The 18003-nt window shown below is 36.9% G+C and overlaps 1 protein-coding gene across 1 annotated transcript in view; it reads right to left on the bottom strand.

The window, feature by feature from the left end:
* CPS1 (carbamoyl-phosphate synthase 1) overlaps positions 1-18003 on the bottom strand; it is a 129260-nt gene that overhangs the window by 101507 nt on the left and 9750 nt on the right. Inside the window, exons 2-3 of the mRNA XM_043577723.1 lie at positions 5503-5612; positions 976-1120 (exon numbers count right to left, since the gene is read on the bottom strand). Coding sequence (XP_043433658.1) covers positions 976-1120; positions 5503-5612 — 255 coding nt within the window. The remainder of the gene's footprint in view (positions 1-975; positions 1121-5502; positions 5613-18003) is intronic.

Below are 18003 nucleotides of genomic sequence, written 5' to 3'. Positions count from 1 at the left end.
ATGTGTTTACTTTTAGAATGGCATACAAGTTATCTTTTATTCATCCTCTAAATAAGATAAGATTAAAAGGCAAATAGTTGATACAGAGTTGATTACCAAGGATCTTTTAAAGGGTAATTCATCACCATTTCTTGCAGCATAGTTGTCATTTAGGCTCATAACAACATCTTTCCAAATTAAGCCAAGTTTCATCCAAGGCATTAAGAACAAATGCAAAGTGTCATGAAAAATGAAATTCAAAATAATGTTATGTTAAAAATTATTCTCATATACATAGGAATAAGGTTGAGAACATGAATTTAATGGTTTGTACTACAGTATTAGAGAGAAACTTTGCCCACCCTAGATTCTTAAAAATAAATCAACTATCCCTCCTTCAGTTGAGACTTCTTTTTTTATGTTTATTTACTTATTTTATTTATTTTTTTAATGTTTATTTATTTCTGAGACAGAGAGAGACAGAGCATGAGTGGGGGAGGGGCAGAGAGAGAGGGAGACACAGAATCTGAAGCAGGCTCCAGGCTCTAAGATGTCAGCACAGAGCCCGACGCGGGGCTCGAACTCACAGACCATGAGATCACGACCTGAGCCGAAGTCGGACGCTTAACCGACTGAGCCACCCGGGTGCCCCTTATGTTTATTTATTTTTGAGAGAGACAGAGTGAGAGTGAGCAGGGGAGGGACAAAGAGAGAGGGAAACACAGAATCTGAAACAGGCTCGACTCCAAGCTGTCAGCACAGAGCCTGACGCGGGGCTTGAACTCACAAACTGAGATCATGACCTGAGCTGAAGTCAGATGCTCAACCTACTGAGCCACTGAGGCGCCCCAAGACTTCTTGTTTTTTTAGAGTAGACTCCACATCCAACATGGGGCTCAAACTCACGACCCTGAGATCAAGAGTTGCATGCTCTAGCGACCGAGCCAGGCAGACACCCCAGATGGAGACTTTTTAAATAGTCATCGCTGGCACTACCTTAATTCCATCAGACTCCAAATATTTGCTGAGCCCCAGTTCATCCAGGGCAGTAGTGTCAGGGGCTCCTCCATTCCCAATAATGGGATTGGCCATGGTGAGAATCTGTCCCTTGTAGGCAGGGTCAGTAAGGGCTTCTGGGTACCTGAGTAAACACGTCAAAAAATTACCAACAAAAAAATGCACGTAACTACAAAACTACAACATACATACATGCTCTTAACTATTGAACCCTTGAAAATGACAGAACATGAGATTAAAATCCTGTAAACCTGCTTCTAGATTTTAGAAAATCTAGAAGATGAAAATGTATCCCATGATATGACTGATATGAAAAGACAAACTGATTCTTTTTTTTTTATTTTCATTTGAGTATAGTTGACACACAGTGTTGCATTAATTTTAGGCCTACAACATAGTAATTCAGCATCTCTATGTGTTATGCTCTGCTCACAAGTGTAGCTACCATCTGTCATGACACAAGGCTATTACGGTATCACTGACCATATTCCCTCTGTGGTACCCTTTATTCCTGTGACTTATTTATTCTATAACTGGAAGCCTGTACTTTCCACTCTCCTTTACCCATTTTGCCCTTCCCCCACTCCTCTTTCTGGCAACCGTATAGTTTGTTCTCTGTACTTGTGGGTGTGATTCTGCTTTTAAAACAAATGGACTCTTAAGTACTAAGGCATATTCTCATAATTTTCATTCCCTCAATTTCTTAAAAATTTTTTTTAATTTTTTTTAATGTTTATTTATTTTTGAGACAGAGAGAGACAGAGCATGAACAGGGGAGGGGCAGAGAGAGGGGAGACACAGAATCTGAAGCAGGCTCCGGGCTCTGAGCTGTCAGCACAGAGCCTGATGCAGGGCTTGAACTCACAGACCGTGAGATCATGACCTGAGCCGAAGTCGGACGCTTAACCAACCGAGCCACCCAGGCGCCCCCAATTTTTTTTTTCAACTTTTATTTATTTTTGGGACAGAGAGAGACAGAGCACGAGCAGGGGAGGGGCAGAGAGAGAGGGAGACACAGAATCGGAAACAGGCTCCAGGCTCTGAGCCATCAGCCCAGAGCCTGATGCGGGGCTCGAACTCACGGACCGTGAGATCGTGACCTGGCTGAAGTCGGACGCTTAACCGACTGCGCCACCCTTAAAATTTTTAATTCCTTACAATTTCCTTCACAGGGTCTTCATTGTTTTTTAATATTTTTTTAAGTTTATTTATTTGAGAGAGAGAGAGAGAGAGTGCATGCACACAAGCAGAGAAGGGGCAGAGAGAGAGAAAGAAACCCAAGCAGGTTCCACACTGTCAGTGCAGAGCCCCACGTAGGGCTCGAACTCACGAATGGTGAGATCATGACCTGAGTCGAAACCAAGAGTCAGACGTTTAACCGACTGAGCCACCCAGACGCCCCATAGAGTCTTCATTTTTTAAATATTGTTCTATTTTTTTAAATTTTTTCTTTTCAACGTTTTTTATTTACTTTTGGGACAGAGAAAGACAGAGCATGAACGGGGGAGGGGCAGAGAGAGAGGGAGACACACAGAATCGGAAACAGGCTCCAGGCTCGGAGCCATCAGCCCAGAGCCTGACGTGGGGCTCGAACTCACAGACTGCGAGATCGTGACCTGGCTGAAGTCGGACACTTAACCGACTGCGCCACCCAGGCGCCCCAATATTGTTCTATTTAAAGTTTGCAGATATCCTGAAGTTTCCACTTGTCTACCAGACATGAGTCCAAACTAATATTTACTGTTAGGGCCAATATCACCAAAACATTAACTGTCAAATATTTTTAAGTTTTTTAAAAAATATCATTTAGGAAACTGAAGAGAATCCTTATTATATCAATGGTGGCTGCATGGGTATATATGTTTATTAAAATTCACTGAACATTTAAAATGAATGACTTAATATCTATACCAGAATTAATAACATAAATGTAGTAGGTTTTTATTTTAAAGTCCAGAGAAAGGGAAAAAAAAGATTACATGTATTCTATGAAAGAATTACTCAGTGAAGTTGATTTTTAACATAGCTTTAGAAAAAGGCATATAACTTGGAGTTATTATCAACTTAGAAAAGAAAATCAACCCCACAAAAGTTGACCTCAAGCACTTCTGACTTCTAAATCAAAAGACTCCAAACAACTAATTTAAAGTACTGATGTGGAATTAGGGAGGAATGCATTAGGTCTTTATTTGAAAATTAAAAACACATAAATTCTAGGGGCGCCTGGGTGGCTCAGTCGGTTAAGCGTCTGACTTCAGCTCAGGCCGTGATCTCACGGTTTGTGGGTTCGGGCCCCACGTCGGGCTCTGTGCCGACAGCTCAGAGCCTGGAGCCTGCTTTGGACTCTGTGTCTCCCTCTCTCTCTCTGCCCCTCCCCTGCTCTATGTCTCTCTCTCAAAATAATAAATAAAAACACATATACTCTCATTTTTATTACATATATACATATATATATGCATATATATCACTCTTATTCTTAGTAGTAAGGAACATTATTCCAGTAAATACCAGGTGTTATCTATAACTATTCCATGCACTGGAATCTATCGCAAGTGTGGCCCCCTTCTCGCATTTTCACTTTCTGTAGAATGAGTTAAACCAAATCTTTCTTGTAGATTATTAGTGAAAATGAATGTAAGTGCTAAGGGGGACAGAATCAACAACCTTGAAACCAATACAGTTCAACACAGGAAGTAGTCAACATAAATTCTTCAACCCCATCCAGACAAGCTCCTCCCAGAACTACTTTTGTCAATAGAACACTTAGTCTTTCAGCTCAGCAAACCCTTAGGTGACTAGGTGCTCTCATACTTATCCACACCTCCATCAGCTAATTTCTCAGATGCCTTTCACCTGTCAGGAACTGCCAATTTTTTTAACCAAGGCTTATACACAATAAAAATGCATTTCTTGAAGATGAAAAACAAAATAACACCTTTAATTACCAACCACCTTACTGTGTGAGCCACACAATGAATGAAAACAACAGGTTCTCAATGGAAAATAGGGTCCGTGGACTAATCTACTAATGAGTGCCTTTTCTTACATCAGAAACATCTTTAATTAATTTAATTTTACTTCCCTTTCTTCTTTCTCTCCATAAAAGAACTGGCCATTCCCTTTAAACATATGCTTACAATACTCTCTCCAGTAAATGAATAAATACAGCTTGTCCTAGAGAACTGCAGCATTAGAAGCAAATTAATCCATCAGGTTCTGTTTGACTTTTGTGATGTGACAAGATTTATTACCCATAATCTATCACAGAGAAGAAAACTCTAGTGCCCTCCATCATTCTGATCTATATTAAACAGTTGTCTGTTGGCAGGTATATTAACACAGCTAGTAATTAGTGCTGTCGAAAAGCTTAAATAATTGCCTGGTGAAGCAAAACTTTGCAAACAGCTTTCATACACTGTAATTTAATGTTCTCACCAGTGGAACTATTTTAAAACCCATCTAATATTCTTTATTTCAAACGGAGAGCCAAGAGTTTAGAGAAGAATATATGTTAATAGTATAATGGAAGTTTGGCCAGTGGATAATCTCAATATCCATTAACTCAATGTGTCCGTGTCTTTATAAAGTTAACTGAATTTTCCCAAAGAATGTATTAAATATTCTATGCTATAGAAGTTTAGTCCACCGAGTCTCTAATGGAAACCTCTTGAAACCATCCGGTCATATTTTTTAAAGAACTCGTATGTTTTTTTTTTTAATCCCAACTATAAATTACTATCTAATCCAGCATCCTCATTTTTGTATGTGGAAACTATGATTCAGAAAGGTTAAGGGATTTTCTCAATATTGTATAACCAGTTGTCATTGAAGTTTAGACCAGATGAACAAATATTTGTTGGCTAGATAAGAACAGCTACGTGATTTCTGTTGCAGCTCTTATCTTTGTTGCTGTATATCTATTAGCAGATCTTAAATACTAAGTTGGGTTTCAGTTGACAATTTTGAAAATGTCAGATCCATGAACCTGCTCTCCTTTTGATTGCTTCAAGAAAATAAATGTACCTGTTATTTCGCCTTTCTTATTACAGTGTGAATTTACATAGAATATCTAAGAACTGTCTCAGCTCCTTACAGTAGTTCATATTAGATGTGCAAATCTGACTCTTAACTTCACTGAAGGAATGACACTAGAATGAGATACCCATCCTTTTCCTTGCTCCATACCTTTCCTTGCAGAAGCCACTTACTAATCTAACAGAACCTGTCACCTCGGACCCTAGTTTTCTAGAATTACTTGTATTCCTTATTTCCAGGGTAATACCAGGGTCCATGTTCTCTTTCATTTACAGCAGCAGGGAGGAGTTTGTGTCCCTGCCTTCTTTCCGGGATGGCTAGACTAGACAACATACAGGCGCAGTGTGATGTCAGGACAACATGCAATCTTAGCACAATGTGATGATTTCAGCCTACCACCATGAGTAAGATCATCTCGTTATTCCTCTGCATAAAGGAAGAATAAAACCTTGGCACACGAGCATTACTCACCCTGCTAGGCCAGTATTAAAAACCACTTCACCAGCAACAGAGGATGGATGGCCAAAGGAGTAGCCTTTCATCTTTGTTCCATCTTCCAGGACAATGTGTGCTGTCTGTGCCTAAAGGAACAGATTCACGAATCTTAGCAGAATACAAAACACGAGGCACAACTAGTTGAAAAATATCCAAAGATACAATATGCAAATGTATTAAATAAATGTACAGTACATTTGATGAAACCGTACTGCCTATATTTGGAGTTGCGCTCCTGTTCCTTGTCACTTTTCTTCAAACCTGTGGCTCTTGTCACTGGAAGGTGTTTTATTTTGTTTTGCTTGAAAGAGGAACTGCAGCATGTTGATACATTGTATATTCCGAATCTACTTGTAGAGTTACTGACAATCCAAAAATATTTCAGTTGAGCTGAAATGCTATGTGTCTATCTTTTGCCCCCTTAATATTTCATAGCTATGCTCAAGTATAGCTTTAAGGGTAGTTCATGAGTTTGCAAAAACATTGCGTATTGTACCAGACAGCTCATCACCACTCTGAGGTTTAGAGCTAGAAGGAATATTCAAGATTATCCATCAAATTGTGTTCCAGAGAACTCTTGTATTTGATTTCATGCTCCCAAGGCCTGCCCCTCCACACTAGCTTTATGGTCATAAAGAAGCTGAAACCTTATCGCTCTATTAATACTGACACAGAAGCAAGCACTATGAAACATCTAAAAATAGATCACATTATATTTTTTAGTAGAGTTAATGATATCCATGTCTGGTTCTCTTTTTAGAGTCCAAGGCATTCTGAATTTGATAACTTCACCATGCTAATCTTTGAACTAGCTTCTGTAAATTCTTGGCTAAGAAGACGGACAATGAGGAAACTTATCTAAGAAGCAGACATTGGCCACTCTTCAAAAATACCCTAAATTCTATTGTTGAAACAATTTAGGTCAAATCTCAATTTCCATAAAATTCAGGGAAGAGAGAAATGTGTTAAACTGTACTTTGCAATTCAAAATATAGACTCTGTAAGAAACTACAGGACAAAATAAGTGAAACATGGTTTTAAAAAATAAGATGAGGAAAAACATCTCTGCAAGAATTGAGGAAATTTGATTAATTTTTAGCATAAAATTTTAAGATTGAAGATGGCATTATGCTTATATTTAAGAGTGTTTTTCTTAAGATATACACTGAAATACTTAAGGATAAAATAATTTCCTTCAAAATATTCAGGGGTTAGGGCAAATGGGTAGAGATATGAAACAAATTCAGCCATGAGTTGAAATTGATGAAGTAAGGGAGATCAGTGTGCAGGTCCTTCTGCAAAGATTAAGTGCGGCCATTAAAGAGAAACATGAATTCTCTACTTGCTTTCTCTTACATTTTTAGGACTGGACTCATAGTGTCTAACCCTTTTGCGCCCTGCCATCCACACCCCCCCCCACACACACACACACCAACCTGGTATATAGCTGAAACTCAGTAAGTGATTTCCAGACCTCTGTTACTATATTCCTCTAACTTTGCAACAGGCACTCAGTTATTCAAGTGCTAAAATGGAAAACCCTGATTATTTTACTATAGAAGTCTTCTCTGTAGAAATACAATGTGTCTTTTAGGTACAAAGTCCACAAACTCTGGCCATTGGAATGATGCTCTTTGTATAAAGTAGTGTTTGATCATCTTTAAACCAATATACCCTGTGCCTAAATATTATTTATATGTGGGTATGCATACACACAAAATACTTGCAAGCAAAATATTTTAGTATTTCCTATTAAAATTGGTATGTTTGGGGCACCTTGGTGGCTCAGTCAGTTAAGCAGCTAACTCTTAATTACAGCTCGGGTCATGATCTCACAGACCCTGGGGTCAGGTCCCGCATGGGGCTCTGTGCTGACAGTATGGAGCCTGCTTGGGATTCTCTCTCTCTCTCTCTCTCTCTCTCTCTCTCTCTCTCTCTCTCTCTCTTCCCCCTCCCTCCCTCCCTCTCTTTCAAAATAAATAAATATATTAACTTTAACAATATTTTTTAAAAAAAGAATTTTCTTTAAAAAAAGATTCTTTCTCTCCTCTACCCCTACCCTGCTCTCTCTCTCTTTTCCTCTCTCAATAAAATAAAATAAAATAGACATATTGAAGGTATTTCTCTCAACCAGAAAGTTCTTGTTTTTAATTGGAGGTACTATGCACGGATTGAAAACACATACTTCTGAGAAATGTGGACAAAATGCTGTCTGAACATCTTGTATGTGTTTCTGACTATGAGTGTGTGTGTGTGTGTGTGCATCCATAGGCAAAGTTAGCCAAAAGAATATTGTCCTTTACTTGGCGTAAAAATTACCTTTGAGATAAGTTTTTGTTTTATGTATAGTCTTGGAACCAGTGTTCGAGATCTCAAGCTTCACACTTTACCTTTGAATAGTTATCATTTATCTTCTCAGCAACTAAACTAAAAAAGCTTTTGGAATTACTGAGCACAAAGGAAACCACAATGAGTAATTAACATAATATGAGTGATGACAGGACTTCCATACAAGTTCTGGATTCTGCTTCTATACACAGGAAGTCAGCTTTGCATGTCACTTTTTCTAACAGCATGATTCTCTTATCTCGCATTTCATTTCAATTTGTCAACTATTGTTTATTTACAACTCAAGACCCAGGTGGAGGATTTTAGGAAGTAAGAGTGCTAAAATTATTACAAGCTAATCAAATGTCTATGGTGATAGTTCTCAGTAGGGGTATTTTTAATGGGAAAATTTCCCACATATCTCTGACATATTTCACTAGGCGAAACTCTTTGGTCCAAGTAATGAAAATTCACTGTCAAAAAAAAAAAAGTCTTCTACTAAAAATATTTTCTGTTCTTCAGGAAGTCATGTGTAACCTACATGCTTTCACAAAATGGAAGGAGGGAAGCAAACATTTTCCTAAACGATATATAACTTTGATAGAACTTATAATAAACTTAGTTGGCAAAATGAGGGCCAACTACAAATTTCCACTGTTTTCTATACACCAGTTTATCTATCCTACTCTAAGCCCCACTTGCCTAAAATATCATCTCTGTTTTCATTTTTCTTTCTTTTCTCTTCTCATCTAAGAGTTTTAAATTTTCTGATCTCTAGGTTAGGCACCATCTAATTATTTTAAAGAAAGGTAAAAATTAACATAAGCAAATCCAACTCCTGCTAGCCTGTTCCTACAAATCTATGTGGTATTTTTCTTTCTCTCTCCATGGGACTGGTTTCCTACTTTGCTTTCAGTCTTTTAAAGATATATTTGAGGAGACATTTACTGTTGCCCGAAATAGTCCCTGAGATTCTGTTCAATATGTCTTTTTGATCCTTTAATTATATTTTTTGTTCTTTTTGGCAGCTTTTATAGATCTTCCAATCCTCTTTGTCACTACACATTACATTGTTACAAGGCTTCTGTTTATTGCCTATAGTACCCTTTATATTCCACTTAACTACATGGGTCTCTGATGAGTCTAAAATGATGAGTGCCAATTGACTTATCTATGAATTGATAGAGGAACTCTGAACAAAGAGCTATTATTTGGAATCCCCTCTTCTAGCTAATAGTTCCCCAAATGCTATTTCATTCCAATGAGTCCAAAAGAAATCACCTTGTTACCATTATACAATATTTTAGTAGCCTCAGTCCTAGTAGAAAGATGTCCGTAGCCTAGAAATTAGATGGTAACATTAAGTGATAATTTAAGTGCTTACTGCAAGAGCACTTTAATACTTTGAATGCTAAAAGTACAAAGGAAACCTTATTGAAGAGAAGCCTATACACTCATAGAATGTCAGTAATAGTAACCAAGTATAAATAAATATGAATTCTACTAAGCAAATGACCTCTATCACAACATGGTCTCTGTGTGTTTAATAAAAATGTATATGCCAATAATACCATTTAGACATTCCGTTCAAAACGTCATCGAGCTCCTACCATGTGCCAAGTCCTACCCTAGTCTCTGGAAATACATGGACAAATGTCCCCAGGCATCCCCTCTAATAAAAGGACTAGATATGTGCATGAATGCACTTCTTTCTACAAAGAAGAAACCTCAAAAAGAATAGCATTGATGCACCTCGAGATACAAAGATACATAAAATATCCTTTCCTTCAGAAAATGTCTCTTTAATACAAGAATTCACCCTTCCTTTTCCATCTATGCTTTAAGTAATAAAAATTAAAATTTTACAGAGGTGCCTGGGTGGTTCAGACAGTTAAGCATACGACTATTATTTTATTTTGAATGTTTATTTATTTTTGAGAGAGAGACAGAGAAACAGAGCACAAGCAGGTGAGGGGCAGAGAGAGAGAGGGAGACACAGAATCCAAAGCAGGCTCTAGGCTCTGAGCTGTCAGCACAGAGCCTGATGCAGGGTTCCAATTCACAAACCTGAGCCAAAGTCAGACGCTTAACCGACTGAGTCACCCATGTGCCCCAAGCATCTGAGTTGATTTTGGCTCAGGTCATGATCTCAGTTCATTTCGGCTCAGTTCATGAGATCCAGCCCTACTTTGGGTCCTGCACTGATGGCATGGAGCCTGCTTGAGATTCTTTCTTCCCTTTCTCTCTCTACCCTTCCTCCACTCTCTCTCTGTCTCTTGCTCACTTTCTCTCTCAAAATAAATAAATAAGCATTAAAAAAGTTAAAATTTTATGAAAGAAATTCATGTCAAAGTTTGAATATAAAGTCCAAAATGTAAGGACTCCTTCAAGTCTGTTCAAATGTCATCCATGCTCTTGGCGAGACTACCTTTACCGTTCTATTTAAAATTACAGTATAGCCCCCAGTGCTCTGTTTAGTCTTTCCTTCCTTTATAGCAGTCATTACCTCCTAACATATTATCCAGCATCTTATTTATTATCTACTTCATCCCACTAGAAAACAAACTTCATGTGGGCAGAGTATTAGGTCAGCTTCGTTCACTGGAAAGAAGTAGCCAACATCATTAGTAGTTGATCTAAAGACAACATCAGTGCCTGGCCCAGAGTAGACAACTGTTTAATTTTTGTTGCAGGAATAAAGACTCACTGAGTATAAATCGGAAGAAAATAACATAATAAAATATTGGAAATCATTACCATTATCATCATTATTATTCAGTTTTTAGTTTGTTCAAGGTATAAATTTAAAAATAAGCAAGTACTTGTTTTGAGTTGCCTTTTCAATATGCTTAACTAAGAATGCTTTTCTATAATACCTTTAGTCTCATAATGTGGAGATATTCTATATGCTAACTAACTAGAATTTAAATAAAAACTTGAAACAAAAAAAAATAATGTGGAGATATGGTGTTGGGAAAGAGATGTGAGTGGTGTTGAGGGAAAAGAGGGTGAGGAAAGGAAAAATCAGTGGCTAGTTATACCCGGATATGCATGCTGAATATGTGGTATATAAGTGTACAAACCCATGTTGTGCTGAGTTAAGACAAATATCATGAAAATTCAAAACAAAAGATCATTTGTATCAATTTACTAGGCATTTCACATGAAAGAGCCTGAAAGCGCTTGAACTACTTAACAAACTGTTTCATTCCCTATTTCACTTTGTAAATATAGACACAGAATGAGAAAACTCTCCTTACCTAGTATATTCTACAATATTGGTGGTATGGGAAGAAAATACTGTTTTATTCTATTTAACTTTAGAATAATTTATACAAGTGAATATTGAAGAAAAATTATTTTGTTTCTCATATTATTCTCAGATATTAAAAATATGAATTTGCTGAAGCAAATTCAAGCAAAAGGTCTAAGGTGAACTCAAAGGGATCAAAAGTTATTTTGAACACTGAAAACTATTTACTCCTTGATCACCAAATTAGTTGAATAAACATGTATTATTATCCACCTTGCTCAATTAGAAATTGAAGTCTAACTTGCTCTTGCCTCTTTGTTAATCGTTGTAGAGCAATACAAGTAAGCAATAAATTCTAAAGCGAGTTGAATCTGACCCTGTTTGGTGGAATTGTGAAGGATTTTCATTTGGTTTGCTCTCACTAGACATAGGAAACAACTATTATCCTTCCAAATGTGAATACTTATATGAGCATTAATTGCAGATGGCTACTTTGGATTTTTCCATGTTTTTCTTTTTTCTTGTTGTTGTTGTTGACCTGGGGTGAACAAGTCTCAATTCTTTTGACATGACTTTACAGTTCTTCATTTTCCTTTTTCCCCTCTTCGTCTTTAGCTAATATTCCAATAACTTTTCTTAGTAAAACCTTCATGAAAATTAAATTCCATGTGTGAAAGGATCCACTTAGTGGCTTAATTTTAATTGAGTACTCATTTTCATTATACTATAATTCTTCATCACTAATTAAATGCATATGAAATTACAATAATATTCTTCAAATCTCAAGATCATAGCCAGTAAAAAAACTTAACTTTTAGTTTACTATCTAATTTTAGATTTAAGTACCTCAAAGTCAAATGACTAGTTAAATGTTGTTGTTACAAACTTTTACTTATGTTGACTCAACCAAATTCACAATAAATTTCTGAAATATAACAAAGAAGTTTTGGGTTTTATCTGTACCAGTATTCAGCTTAACAGTTAAGAGATATTTAAACTGCTTTAGTTAATCGAATGTAAATCAATCCTTTTTCTCCACTCAATGTCATTTATCAACCCAACTAAAGGTATAGTCCTTTAGCCTACTAAAGGTAACAAGGAGAGAAACCTTAGAACAAGGGACAGCAGAATAAGAAGCATCTATCTGGGACTCTCATTTCAATAAGGTCAGTTACATTGGGTTTGCCAAATGCTTAGATCACAGATTTTGAAAGGCAAAATAACTATCCATTATAAATATATGAATACATATAGGCATTTAAGGATAAGAGTAGAGTATAATTTACCATTCAACCAGGGGAGGAATTATTTTAAGTATAGAGAGGGCAGACTTTAGGGAAAAAAAATTCATAGACTATGGTCAATCACTTCCTCTACCCTGGCCCCATCCATTCTAGTCCATGCACAGCCATTAGGGACTGTTTAAAATTGTGCTCAGTGTAAGGGAAGGAGAGGTAATATAAATATAAATGAGGTTGGGTTGGAGAGAGAAATTTTGACCATCTCTCCCACCTTTCACCATTTGGCTTTCTCTTTCCCTCCCTATACCCTTCCTGGTAAAATATGGATTTCACTGTTTTTATTTGTTTATTTGTTTGTTTTGTTTCATTTTGTTTTGTTTTTGCTTTTTGTTCACTTAATTTGGGTTTGGGGTTTTGTAAATGTGAATAATTGTGTGTTAAAGGTCGGTTCCACAGATGCCTTTGGAGACTCTGTCAGAAAACCAAGCCTTGAAGAGCCATCGTGATTCAGGTATGCCCAATTTCTCACCCTCATCCGTGCACTCTCTTTTTCCTATTTACCCAAATTCCACCACTTGTTAGAAACCCAAGCTTGAGCATCTTTGTGCATTAACCAAACAAGCAATGGAAAACCTGTCCCTTCCCAAATTAAGGCTAAACAAAAATTGGCACTTATAATTTACTGTCCCATATCCAAGTATATGACTAATTTCCCCAATAAGATTATAGGCAACACCAGACAACGTCAAGGATAGAGAGCCTGCCTTATCTGTCCAACACAGCATCACCAGCATATAATACAATGCCTGGCACATAGTGGATGATTGGAGAAACCATTTTATACCTCTCTGAATTCGTACCATGGCCCATGAAGTTAACTTTCAGAGACTTTGGAAAGGTCATTTAACCCTAAGTCTACAAGGGAGAATTAGAAGGAATGATTGATGATTTTGCGAAATGGAATTGAGCAAGACTTGCTCAGCCCTTTTTAAGTTTCTTTTCAAAAAAGCCTGTTCTCAGTTGTACATCAAGGTGGGAGAGCTGCAGTTGTAAGTGAATACGTTTGACTCAGGGACTAGGAGGTCTGAGAAGTCTGGTTACAGATCTAGGCCCTGTTTTCTAAACAGCTTTAACAGTAATAAAGCTGATATTCAGATTGCTACCTGTTTGAATACTGTGTCTTATTTCTGTATTGATTCTAAATATAGAGGTTGAGAGAAGATATCATTATCACCCCTAAAATCTTACCAGTAGTAAATACCTAGCAAATACTGATTAGTTGAATGAATGAATGAATGAATGATGAATGAATGAAAAACTATCACCTGGCAAAGATGCTACTTAGTTGTATTTTTGTTTCTCTGTAACATAATTGGCTTGAAAATCGCACTCCTGCTTTGCTCCAGTCATATTTTAACTATTCCTCTTAGGCACTGCTCACAAAGGTAAGAAGCAATGGGCAATGTACAGCTGTCTTTAATTCCATGTGATTTATTTCCTGGGAGACTAGTTAAGGGAATAAAGAACACCTGCCTTCATAGTATTTTCTTTTCCATATTCTACCAACTAGAGATGTAAATGGGTATAGCAATTCCTCTTTATAAAGCCATTAAATCATAATTAAGCTTTATTCACACTTCAGTAAAATTACTTTAGTCAGATAATCTACTAACTCTTTAGCAGAGTACCACTAAATGATTAAATAATGAATTCAGTAAAACAGAAAAAAATGTAAGCATACACTCCCTTCTACACCCATCTTCCTATTGTTTCCTTTAATACTGAAAATTATAAACTTTAATACTGAAAATAATAAACATCTATTTTTTTTCATTTTATACCTGATATATTTTTGCTTTAATTCACATTGTGAATTGTTATTTCATGTGTCTTACTTTTGTTGATCTCCTTTATAAAATGTAGATTTCTAATTCAAAATTTTTCTGGTAATGGTGGGTTTTACATGTCTTTCAGATCCAAAGATATTAAGTCTAATAGTAAGATGTTGGCGTTTCAGTGTCTCTCTCTTTGGCATCTTTTTCTAACATCCCTTGGGAGTAACAACTTTCAAATCACATCTGGTCTTACAGGCTAGATAATAAACTTACTTAAATAATTACTACTGCAATGAAAAATAATTCTGCCATTAATTAGAATGCAGAATGATGCAGCCACTATGGAAAATAGTATGGAAATTTTTCCAAAAAGTTCAAACTGGGCTACTATAAAATCCAGCAATCCTACTTCAGAATATTTACCCAAAGAATTGAAATCAGGATCTCAAAGAGATATTAGCACCTCATGTTCATTGCAGCACTATCCACAGTAGCCAAGATATGGAAGAAACCTAAGTATACATCAACAGATGAGTAGATAAAGAAAATGCAGCATATACATACAATGAAATATTATTCATCTTTAAAAAAAGGAAGGAGATCCTGTCATAGATGGCAACATGGATAGACCTGGAGGAGAGTATGTTAAGTGAAATAAACCAGTCACAGAAAGACAAATACTGTATGATTCCACCTATACAAGATATTTGAAATAATCAAACCCAAAGAATCAGAAAGTCCCTTTTCAGCGGCTGGGGGAAGGGGGAAATGGGAGTTACTATTCAACAGACAAATGTTGAACAAAGTCTTAAATGTTTAAGATGAATAAGTTCTAATGATCTGCTGTACATTATCCCTAAAACTGTATTGTACAGTTAAAAATTTGTTAAGAGGCGCTTGGGTGGCTCAGTCAGTTAAGTGTCCAACTCTTGATTTTGGCTCAGGTCATGTTCTCAGGGTTGTGAGATCTAGCCCCGCGTCTGGCTCTGCCCTGACAGTGAGGAGCCTCCTTAGGATTCTCTGTCTTTCCCTCTTTGTCTGCCCCTTCCCTGTTAGCACTCTCTCTCTCAAAATAAATAAATAAACATTAAAAAAATCTGTTAAGAGGATGGATCTCATATTTGGCACTCTAACTACAAAAAAATAATAAAATAAAATACTTCCACCACATCACATAGTATGTGATAATTCAAAATGACTATTAATAGCTCAGAGGTAGCCATCTATTTGCCTCTATAATTAATTCCATATTACATCATATTTTGTCACCACCCAAGAGAAAATCCCTGTCATCATTTTCTATTACCTCCCAATTGTTCCCCCTGCTTCCAAACTCTGCCTGCTTCTACCTGTCTCATGCAGTGCCCTTAAGGCTATCTTTTGTAAACATCTATTACATAGCACTAATCTTCAAACTCCGCAATAAACATTCAGAGTCCCCTCACCTGGCCCGTTCTCTATATGTAATCCCTTAGACTCCCCAACTCTCTAGACCTTTATGCACAAATGTCTCCCTCCCTGTCTGCTTACACCCTGCTTATCCTTCCTAGTCTTGCTCATGATATTCCCTCAAAGATCCAAGTCAGAATTAACCACTGATTTACCTGTGCTCTCACTGCATGCATGTGTACTGTTTGGGTGTTACCTTTTGTTTTAATTGCTTAAGTTACTCTTCTACCCTGCCAGATCATGACTTCTTGGATGGAAAAACCTGATGCCTAATTCAATTTTGTATCCTCACAGAAATAGCTCACCATTGTTCACACAATAAGGTAGTCTCTACATACTTGGGGAATGCACAGAAATATGGGCCATTGTGTGATGTTAAGATGTTGTTCTCATGCTGGTATCATGAGTTTTCAAAACAATTCTTTGAGGCCCACTGGCTACTGTGTCTTGTCTGCTTTTTTTTTTTCTTTTTTTACTTGGAATAAAGACAGATGTCCCCCATAGGGATAGTTCGTGCTAAAGGGTGGAAGATGAAAATAAAGAATGAGTTGGGACTCAAGAGCAACACTTGCCTCATAAGCATCCTTAGGTTTCAATACCAACTAGGTGTGTCATACAGCTAATGTCTTCAGAAGATTCTAGAAGATGCTTTCTAATCTTCATTCTTTGGGCTTCCTAATGGGTTGCTTCTATTATTAATATCAATCTTACGTTGAAATAAATATACTCCTCCACTACTGGAGACAAGGACTAAAGTACATGCAGCATACACAATCCAATTATTCTTCTTTTTCCCTTTACTTGTCACTTAAAATACTTGTCAAATTTTACTATATGTCATTAGCAAATTCATTTAATTCACTAATGCAGTTTCAAAATATTGCATTCCTATACCAAATCCCCAAATAGTTTATAATTAACAATCAGTCTGTTTTTATCCACCTCTGAAAAATACTAAGGCTGCCATATTTTTATTGATATTGTTGCAGACGTTACATTTAGTGCTAGTACATACTTGGCGCTCAATAACAATGTTAACTAATTTTGAGAATAATAACTAAAGCTGACACATATACTTCAATTTTTCTCTACTTTGAGTCCATGTGTTAAAGTACCTCCCATTTTGTTTTCTTTCTATTATAATTCTGGAATAATCCTTATATTTGAAAAAATAAGGCATTAACATGCCTCAAGCATGCCGTATAGAAGTAGGTCAACCTGTCATGATCCTGTTTCTATCTTTTGGCCTTGCTTTAATGAAACCCTGTTAAGGCATAAACTGATGGCATATATAGTCATTTATGCTTATTAAAGTCTATATGCAATTGCACCAAAAAAATTGCATATATAGACTTGAATGATAAATGTCTACTGTTCTGAGAAAGACATCTTATTTCAAATAGAATTATGAAGCTATGTTGGAAAAATAGGATTTGGGAGCACATTGACATCACTGAGAACTCCACCTTGACCCCCTCCCGAAGGCCTCATTAATAATAGTTAACATGATGTGTTTGGCACTGTTTCTAAAGTTATCAATGTATTTTCTCATCTAATCCTCACAAAAAAAAAAAAAAACAATGAGGTAGGTAATGTTAAGATCTCCATTTTATAGAAGAGCTAACTGAGGCTTGGAGGGGTCAAGATCATTCCACTAGTAAATGAAAAAACAGTGGTTTCTGAACGTAATCAGTGTGTTTTATAATCCACAACCTTCTACCATTTTATCATATGCCTCTGCTTAAAGCCAAGTAGAAAATTTCAGCTTAAACTGAGTTATGTATTACCCCTTTTTCTTTTTCTAAGCTTACTTCTACTTCTTCTTTCCAATTTTTTTAAATGGGGAAAAGACACAATTCAATTTTGAACTCACTTGAATTTATTTATGAGAGCTTTGTTTCAAAACTGCCTTGATGAACCGCAACACACCCAAGTCAACTAAGAATTAAATCTGAAAATCTGTAAATCTGTAAACTGTCAAAGTGAAATGTCAAGACATCAGCTATATGCTGTAATCGCAGGAGAACCAGAATACTTTGAGAACGTTTTACACTGAATTCCAGGCCCTTGAGTCCTCAAGTTCTCAAGACTGTTAGGACTATACATGCTGTAAACGTGGAGATGCATCCCTTAGTCCCCCTTCACAAAGGACATGCTACCCTGCTGCAAGGAGTGAGGTCAGTGGACAATCATCAGCTGTGAGATCCTTCAGGGTCTCCCTGAACTGCAGAGAGCTTCCTTGCAACATGCCCTGCATGGAGAGCCCCCTGCCCACACTGGTCACTGAGCCAGGCGGGGATTTGAAGGCCAAGGCCCAACACAGGAAACTCTGATGGGCAAGCGCTTTCTGTCAGGTTGACCTAGGCTTTGT

This window comes from Prionailurus bengalensis, chromosome C1 (genome assembly GCF_016509475.1).
Source record: "Prionailurus bengalensis isolate Pbe53 chromosome C1, Fcat_Pben_1.1_paternal_pri, whole genome shotgun sequence".
Classification (NCBI taxonomy): domain Eukaryota; kingdom Metazoa; phylum Chordata; class Mammalia; order Carnivora; family Felidae; genus Prionailurus; species Prionailurus bengalensis.
The sequence above is the reverse complement of the archived record's forward strand: the minus strand, read 5'-3'. Positions and strand labels throughout refer to the sequence as shown.